This window comes from Pocillopora damicornis, chromosome 5, assembly GCF_964200805.1.
Source record: "Pocillopora damicornis chromosome 5, jaPocDami1.2, whole genome shotgun sequence".
Taxonomy (NCBI): Eukaryota; Metazoa; Cnidaria; class Anthozoa; order Scleractinia; family Pocilloporidae; genus Pocillopora; species Pocillopora damicornis.
Window position 1 is genome coordinate 272,185 of NC_142674.1, and position 8,955 is coordinate 281,139.

General features: G+C 38.4%; 2 protein-coding genes across 4 annotated transcripts in view; one reads left to right on the top strand and one right to left on the bottom strand.

Annotated features, from left to right (window-relative positions):
• The window catches only part of LOC149044635 (NFX1-type zinc finger-containing protein 1-like), a 23,718-nt gene extending 22,490 nt beyond the window's left edge, over positions 1–1,228 (bottom strand). The window contains exon 1 of the mRNA XM_089207650.1: positions 111–1,228. Coding sequence (XP_089063776.1) covers positions 111–739 — 629 coding nt within the window. The 5' untranslated portion in view covers positions 740–1,228. The remainder of the gene's footprint in view (positions 1–110) is intronic.
• On the top strand, positions 1,053–7,729 carry LOC113684087 (uncharacterized). 3 transcript variants are annotated; one of them, XM_027201403.2, is made up of 9 exons: positions 1,053–1,287; positions 1,832–2,069; positions 2,577–2,795; positions 3,383–3,559; positions 4,127–4,277; positions 4,469–4,677; positions 5,095–5,332; positions 5,781–6,061; positions 6,842–7,729. In XM_027201403.2, the coding sequence occupies exons 2-9, from the start codon at positions 1,854–1,856 to the stop codon at positions 6,995–6,997; spliced, it is 1,647 nt and encodes a 548-aa protein (XP_027057204.2). In that variant the 5' UTR covers positions 1,053–1,287; positions 1,832–1,853; the 3' UTR covers positions 6,998–7,729. The 3 variants fall into 3 exon arrangements, with proteins under 3 accessions (XP_027057204.2, XP_027057206.2, XP_089063780.1); XM_027201405.2 differs by having other exon boundaries at positions 1,062–1,287; positions 1,854–2,069; XM_089207654.1 differs by lacking the exon at positions 1,053–1,287 and having other exon boundaries at positions 1,882–2,016.
• Positions 7,730–8,955: the final 1,226 nt, after the last annotated feature.

Sequence of the window (8,955 nt, forward strand, 5' to 3'; positions counted from 1 at the left end):
GTAATTAGAGTAATGTAATATTGTTATAGGTGCAGAGATCAATCTCTAACAAGTTGTTACAAGATATCATGGTAAGATTGAAATTTATAACTGATATGAACTATACTTACTTTATCACTTCTGGTTCCATTGCAACTCCTTCCTTTCTCCGGCATTGTGTTACTTCAACAATGTCCCCAACTTTAAGATCATATCCTCTTAGAGATTCGTTTTTAACATCAATGACATGCTCAATCAATTCTGAATGGCCATCTTGAGCCTTGCAAGGTACTTTTATCAGCACAGACACCTTACAATGGCCTGCATTGTATGTACATTTCCGTATCACAACACCATGAGGCTTTAAATTTTCTTCAAACAAGTCTATCAGGGCTGACCTTCTTGAGTCACAAAACTCAGAAAAACTGTCATTCTGTTCTTCTACCTTGACAAACTGTTTGAGTTGTTCAAAAAACACTTCTGGTGTTGTTTTTGTTACTGTTGAGCCTGCTGATTTCTGCTTTTCATCTTCTAATTTCTGCTTATCAATGAAATTTTCCAGCAGCCTTTTGTGGTATTTGTATGTGGGGTGTTCCTTGGACAGTCTGTATCCACAAGTTTCCCAGCCAGCTGGTACTGACACATGAGTTAGATATTCCACAAGTTTATCCTTAAACTTCCTGCGTTCAAAAAAATCAACACCTGGACATATTCTAGACACTACACTATCAATATCTCCATCTTGTTTGGTAGCCATCATTGAAAATTATCCTCTTCATTCTAGAAGAGTTAAATTATGAATGCTCAAGAATTAACTTCTGGGTGGGGTGGGTCACTTCCTGAGTATTCATAATATATTTCTTGTCTTTCATAGGCATTATGAATGAAAAATTTATCTCGTTTCCTGAAAATTAAAGGCTAAGCTTCTTCCTGGCGACTGATATGAAAGTAGTACAGTTTGTCAATGCCAAAACATGGCTAGTGTCAGAGTCTACTGTCCCTCTCTGCCCTGGATAAACTGACGTCACTTCTCGACGTGATCTTTCTGAGAATCCAACGGACACCAGAGGTCATTTTCTGAGAAGCGCGAGACCCGGTATCAGTCAATAGAGGTTTCATGAAAACCACAGTTATTTCTCTCGAAAAATATTGCCATAGCCTACTGAACCAAGGCTCCAAGTCGTTAAAAACCAAGGTGTGCGGTGCAAGTACATAAATCCATATTGCCGCCATTTTGTAAAACGACCACAACTTTTAAATCACCAGGGTAGAGAGGAGAAAAGAGTTTGCCTACCGCTGTAAACACAGGTATGCTGAGTACAAATGCGAGTGAAATTCATTACCTGAGTCATATTCTTTAGCCTAACTTCACTGTTTTAGGTGTGTTAGTGTACAGAGCCATCTAATTCTAGATGATAGAATTAGGTATTAAAGGGTAGAATAGCCTGAAAATGGACGTATTTATGGGGCGAAAGACTAGTCATGAAAGTATTTAGGTAAATGTCGTATGGCGTCGTTCGCGGAATTTCATCTCTGTCTCTTCCGAGAGACAATCTCAAATGCTCAAGGAACCAAGTAACCGATTAATGCAGGGAAAAATGACCTTTGACATTTCGCTGGAAGAAGTATGGTTGCCACTACGTGTAGGATGTAACATTTGACAAAAACAAAGCTTGTGAACGAAAAATTAAATAACCTTGCGTCACGCAAGGCTATTTAGGAATTACCCGGAAATGAAACCCGAAGGAGCTGTGCTTCATTCTCAGATAAAGTTGACAAACCAAGACTTCTTAAGACAAAGGAAAATTTTTCTTTTTTGACCCACCGACGATTATACTGGTAACCTCGACAGATATTTAATCTCCTCTATTAAGATGTTGAGTGCACGAAGACCTACAACCGTGACAAGGGTGATACCAATCCCCAAAGACAAAGTTGGACATGTCATAGGAAGGAGAGGATCAAGAATAAAGGAAATCAGGGAGCAAACCGGAGTCCAGATATCAATTAATAAAGAAAATCAAGCGCTTTTGAGAGGTACGGCAGAGCAATGTCAAAATGCGGAAAAGATAATAAAGGAAATCGTGACGGTAAGAGCTCATTAGTGGGTAAAAGGAGGCTGAGTGTCTGTATCTAACTCAGTGTCAATTGAACCATCAAATCGCTGAGCTGTTCTAGATTCAATACATTGGATGCTTAAACTTAAATCAAAGAAATAAGAGGGTTGTAAATCCCTCACAAAAAATATCGATATGTAAGTCGAGAGGTTTGACTGTAAAACTCTTAATGAGCTCCTCTTTTTTCTGTATTTAGATTTTTACTGCTTTGAAAGTAGTTCTTTTTATAAAATGTAAATGTAAGATTTGTATGGAATGAAGTGACTATCTTACTGCAATTTTTCTTCAGCCTGCTGCTTTTAAACTCTCTGGATCCGTCATTGAACTTCCCTTAATTTCATCAGCTACCCACCATTCGAACATTACTGATCACATATGTTATACATATGAATTCTCAAGAGTTTCAAAGCTTGTGTGTATTTTCTCTCCCTGGGTTTTTTTTAAGTCTAGATACGGTTATGTCTTTGTTCTGACCCGTAGGGTGCTCAAGACAACGAAAAAGGCGGGTTCAAGAAGCTCCACGTTGACATACCTGACAAATTCATGGGTGTTGTCATCGGAAAAGGATATGAGACGTTGAACAATATCTCAACTAAGACTGGTGTAACTCTAAAAGCCTTCAGGGGCAGCCCTGGCCTGTACTTTAAAGGATCAAGAGAGGGCGAAAAAAAAGCAATACGAGAAATAAAGGAAATTGTGGTGAGTGTGTACTGGTGTCCCTGTGTCATCATCCTTTCTTGGGATTGGTTGTTGTGATCATGTTGGTTTTGATTTTACGACACAGGATCCAAATCCACCCAGAAGACCTCTTTTATAACTGCAGGCATAATTATCAATCTTTCTGCGCAAGTGAAAAAAAGGACCGGAAGGGTCATACTCTTAACCTCCCCTTAGGGGAAAAATTCTATTGTTATTTTCCATATGTTGTCAAGGCCATGAAGGCTAATTTACATAAATGTAATAGAATACAAATGAGACTACCCCTTTTAAGAGAGACATCTTAAGTCCTCGTAACAAAGATAATCCCTCTTCAAATTCTCTTAAAATTTAAGATATGTTCCGGTGCTACTTGAATGTTTTGGTGAAGAACGATTGAGGATTTCAGCATGGGTTAACTTCGCGACATGACATCACACTTTCCTCTGGGATCTCCAAAAACGAAAGTGAGCTCAAGAAGGCTCTCGTTAAGAAAATTAGGGGTTCAGTGACCTGACAGCATTCTTGGTATTGTGCATAAGTCTGTCGTGATACAACATTAGCAATTAACGGTTTTCTTTTCATTTAAGAATCGTGCAATGAAACGTTCACAGAACGTTAGACCTCCAGCAAGGTTTGTTTATGTGGACACTGCTCAGCTGGAAGAAAACCACGAGTTTGAGCTGCAGGCGTTACAATCAGATCAAGTCACCGGCTATGAAAATAAGTCTTTCCAACTGAAGCCACTGGAACATCCTTTAGGAAAGGTCTGCCCGATTTTGCGCTTATCTTGTATGAAAACGACTGTCTAACCCCAAACTAACCCCTAAATAAAGAAAATTATCCATGCCTGCAGACATAATGTAAATGTTACTGCTCAGAAAATTAATCACTCAAAATCTCAGCAACACAGTTTAAACTACACCATTCACTATATATAAACATTACTAATTTCACACGATGAGTAGGTAACTGAAGGTTTCATATTGCAAGTTCGCCCTCCTACGTGTTCGCTGTAAACCCCCACATGAAAAAGAATTACAGCCCTAGAACAAGACACTAACTACAGAAATTCTCTATTTCTGTACTTGCTCTCATCATATTTTGTCTCGCCTTTGTCAAAACATTTCTATAAACCATTTCTTTTATTAAGAAAAAATTCATATTGCATGCTTATAACTTCGGAAAGCTTGATTTTTCAATAAGTCATATCGCACAACGACTTTTAAACTGAGAGGAATCGACCACAACGTCTAAACAAAGTGAACATCCCAAGCAATAAAACAACCAACAGTTATTACAAAAGACATTACAATCATCTTGTTTTTTAATAGGAAACAGATGATTTTGCGGACACGGACCGTCTGAAAGAAAAGATCCGCGGAGTTTTAAGGCAAATTCACAAAGACAAGGAGGAAGGGGGCAAGGTTAAGATAGACATGAAGAGTCGTTTCGGTCACGCCTATATAACCAAGATTGATGAAGGTGAGAAATGGGAAAAGGGGGGACAACATAGCAGAGGGACAAGGAGCGTATGAATTAATCAAAAAGTCTGATGAAGTATCTTGAATTTAAGTCGAAGATTAACGAAAATTCCTGGTTCTGTAACTAACATAAAAGTGTAATGTGGAGGTGTTAATCTAATATTTTCTTTCTTTTGTTTCTCTGTACTGCAGAAGAAGAGAAAGGTACTTTTACTCTGAAGGAGATCAAAGAAAGAGTTGAATCTACGTATGGCAAGAGTTGGAAGCCCTTCTTCGAGGCAGGCGTCTTGAGAATAGAAGTTGAGGAAATTGAGAAGGGCCTTGAATCTTTCACAGCAACTGAAGATATCAGATATGACTTCACATTCTACACTCCTTCTTGCCGAGATATTCGTGCTAAGGTAATTTAAATCTGTAAATTGAGTAAATAAGAACATCCATTTATATCGTAAGATTCTTTTCATCATCTGATGCTGGACTTGGATTGTCCTTTTCTGGTAAAAAGACTTTTCACTTCTGATCAAACACTTTCGAGTATCGCCAAAGAGGAATCGAAATGAAGAGGGGTATTCTGGTTTATATCTGCAAGGTTCAGTGAAAACGATACGGTCTTGAAGGAATCCGGACAGTTTGTTCTTAAGATCTCTTAAACTATATTCTAGCCTCTTAATTAAAGGAATAAGTCTCCAATAGCTGAGGAACTGAGACACCGAAAAACTGTCACTTGTTTTAGAGAAGCCTGTCTACTTCCCTGAATAAAGACTGATTGGAATTAGTTTTCAATTTACCAAATCTTCTTGTTTCTCTCTTTATGCCAGGTATGGCTGGTGGAGGAACATTCTGAGGACGAGGGTGCCACGGCTCCTTCGCTAATGTTCTCTCGCAATGCTCCTATTCCTGTCAAAAGCGTCTTGACTCGTGTGTCATCCGAAGACGAGACCGGAAGTACATCGAACGAACCATGTTTCCATATGTGTTCTCAGTTTCAGCAAAGAATGAGAGCAGACATTTTGATACCTTCCAAGGGATTTGACTGCCGTTTGTCAATAAGAACATGTGAGTCTGTGAAGTATGGCAAGAAAGACGTAATAAACAGCTTCTCACAGCTCTCAGCGGCATTAACTTTTAATTTCATGAGTTTTTTAATTGCGGATGGAAAACTTACCGCGAATGACATTAAAAGAGTAAGAAAAAAACAAAAACTGAAGAGCGAAACACTGGATGATATTTGCCATCAGTTTTACCGCCCAAAAATAATTAATGAATGGAGCTTACAGCACTAAATAGCATTTTTTACTCCATGATTTATTCTTCTGAACTTCAGAAGAAAAAATCATGAAGTTAAAAACGCTCAACTGTGTAAGGGACTAGTTTTCAAGGAGAGTAACACTGAAAAAAAATAACGGAAGGAATCAAGTATAGGCTTCTGTCTAACATTGTCGTATAATGATAAATAAACCTCACATTGTCTCAATTAAAAGTGTGTCCTTGTATTTCTGTCAAGATCCAAATATTCCGCAGACACCGGAGGCTGAAGAGGAAAACAGAATTCTTGAAAATTACTTGATGAACATGAAGATTGATCAAGGTCAATTGAAGTTACCACCGAACTCCGAGATTCCAGATGGATTTGACCTTTTTTACCAGCGTCGCAGTCTGAGAAGAACATACCAGTGCAGAACGACGGATGAAGAAAGGTTTGCTTTGACCGTTTGTAAAGACCAAGCTAAAGACGTAAATACTGATCACAGTGATGTAGGGAGCTTCGACGAAACAGAAGTAAAGGTATGTATCGCTACAATCAAGTTATGCTTTATCCTCGTCCATGTTAGTCATACACCGCTATTTGTGTTATGATCCGTGTCACTCGTCTGCAGTTGATACCAGACAGTCATTCAGTATGTCGATAAATTAAAACATCCGTAGAACTTCGGCCAGTCAGTCTGCTAGTCAGCCAGTGAAACAGTGGGTGTTCCAGTTAGGCTGTCAGCCAGTCTGCTGGTCAGCTAATTCGAAAGTTGGCCTGTCGGTTAGTTAGTCAGTCTGTTAATTAGCTACTCAGATAATCACGGTCTGCAAACCAATAAGTCAGGCAGCTTGTCAGTTAGTCAATTGGTCAGCCATATCAGTCCATCAGCTAGCCACTACGCCAGCCAGTCCGCCAGTCAGTCCGCCGGTCAGTCCGTTAGCAAGTCCGTCAGCCAGTCTGCCAGCCAGTCCTCCTGCAAAAAATTCAGCCAGTCAGCCAGTTGGTCAGTCAGTCACTCAATTCGTCAGTTAATCATTCAGAGAGTCAATTTGGTATCATCTTCAACTGAGATTATAACGTAAATTGACCGTTAAGAGTATCAAAGCAGACGTTTCGAGTGTTAGTCCTTCATTAGCCCTGACGAAAGTTTAATGCTTAAAACGTCAGCTTTGAAACCAGTTAGCTTGGTTGTTTCGTTAGCGATTGACTATCCTACATTTTAAGTCCTTTGGTCTTATGTTTTGAGTCAAAGGAAGTCTTAAGGGCTTTAATATTTTTTTGAACTGCTTATTTTGTTTCGATTTCGTATGAAAAAGACGGACATTCATCTGCATTGTAAAGAATGGGATGAAGCTTTTGATGAAGGAGCCTGGGAACCAGAGCAGATCGTTGCTAAGCTACCGAAGTTCTTAAAATTCCTGAGACAAGTTCAGTCACACGTGGCCCCACATGGAGAGGCTATAGGAGACTAAGTTTAGCCAAAAGCAATTTAAGAGCAAGATTAAATCTATGATACGTATAGAGATCAAGAACTAAAATGTGATAGATTAACTAAATGTGAATGCTCTTCAATCCACGGCTAAAGAAGACGTCATTACCATCCTACGCAACACGTGCTTGGTGCAAGGATGCAACAACACAACTTTGGGCGCCTCATGGACAGTGGAAAACATGTTCTTTAAATTTGTAAATACAAAAAAACAACTGAAATTAATAGCAAGAAAGGCTCTACTTTTTGAGATAGAGTATTTTTGTAAGAGAAGTCATCCAGTCACACACAGGAGAAAAAAACTCTGTTTATCTTTCCTGTAGTACTTACGCGCCGTTTCTAATTTGATTTTAGTGAATTTGTACATCCTAGAATGTAAAAATCCTAACAGCATTTAATTGCACCATCAAAGCTTGATGTTTTGAGAAAGAGTATAGATCATGTTTATATAAGGTGTGTGCCACCCTGACATGGTTTGTATAATGGCCCAGTTAAAAACTAAATACAATGAACTGAATAACAAAAAAAAAAAAAAGAAAAAAAACAGCATATGATAAAAACTTACATCAGAAGTATTGTCGGCTTCTTGCGACCAACTTTCGCGTGAGCAGATACGTTAATGAATTCACAATAGCACTCTCCATTAGGGAAGAGTAAACGTCCCACTTTGCATTCAAAGTCTCTTGGTTTTGATTAAAATTGCTTCATTGAAAAAGCTGTCTGAAGTTTTGGTAAAACTTTTTAGAGTTTGGTTTTTGATAATTTTAGTTTGAAGTAGAGTTTGTCATTGATCATCATATAAATGAGAACTAGTTTGGCAAGGACTATCACGACAATGTTTTCTTCAAAAACAGTCAATGATCTAACTGAAAGTATTATTCACTCTCATCGACGATTAATTCGTGTACGAAGATTTACCTCTGTTCATTACGTAAACGGCGAGGAAAAAAATTGTAAGTAAATTCAAATTTTTTATTTTGCAGTTGTAAGAGTTTGCTCGTTTGTTTGCTCGTTTGTTTGCTCGTTTGTTTGTCTTTCATCCACAAAAACTAAATTCGAATGATAGACTCCGACGCGACACAAGGGGATTTAATGCGGCCTTTTCCCACTAAATTCCTTCAGTTTCTGTTGTGCAATTTATGGCACAAATGTCCAACTGAAATTGAACGGACTTGGAAAGACTCACCTAGAGCGTATATTTAATGTGGAACTGAAATTAAAACTTCGCTTGCCCTTTCACTACGAACAAATTGTTTGAAAAAATTCAGATATTAAATGAATGAAAGTTCAATCGATTAGTTCAACTGTAACCATATACCTCACATTTTAACTTCCTAGGTACTTTTTGTTAACAGTTAAAATTGATTGCACACGGTTTTTAGGCCTCTTGTCAACCAACGTAACGACACTATTGTTTATAAAAATTCATTCTAAAACCAATATTTTTCTCTCAACCAAAGTGATTTGAGATTGAAAAAAGAGAGAGGATTTACAAGTCATTTATCGGCTTGATGTAGTGACCGATGTCTTTGTTTGAAAATACTGCCCAGCTGGAAAAACGAGATATATTTATGAAAAATGGTAATGAAAGTAGGGATATACTCGGCGACTCACGATAGCGTTACCGTTGCCCGTGGGAAGAGATAGGAAAATACTGATCGGGTAAAGAACCAATCAGATTGCAGGATTCGTTACCGTGCCCTCTGGAAAAAAAAAATATATATATATATATATACATATGTACAAATGTGGGGGTAGAGTCTACCTTGGCATAAAGTGCTCAATGCTGTGGTAGCAGAGCTGAGTATATATAAGTGAAAGAATCAAAGAGGACGCATCGATTCTTTAGCATTCTCGATGCGTCCTCTTTGATTTTTCTCAACGAAGGAGACTGGGAACCGGAAATAATCTGTGCCGAGTTGCCTGAGTTTCTTCAGTTCG

What these genes read in the sequence shown, in the direction of transcription:
- LOC113684087 (XM_027201403.2), top strand. Translation starts at nt 1,854, where the DNA reads ATGTTGAGTGCACGAAGACCTACAACCGTGACAAGGGTGATACCAATC. An exon ending in TAATAAAGGAAATCGTGACG is followed by an intron (nt 2,070 to 2,576) that starts GTAAGAGCTCAT and finishes TCTGACCCGTAG; the next exon opens with GGTGCTCAAGACAACGAAAA. An exon ending in TCGACGAAACAGAAGTAAAG is followed by an intron (nt 6,062 to 6,841) that starts GTATGTATCGCT and finishes CGTATGAAAAAG; the next exon opens with ACGGACATTCATCTGCATTG.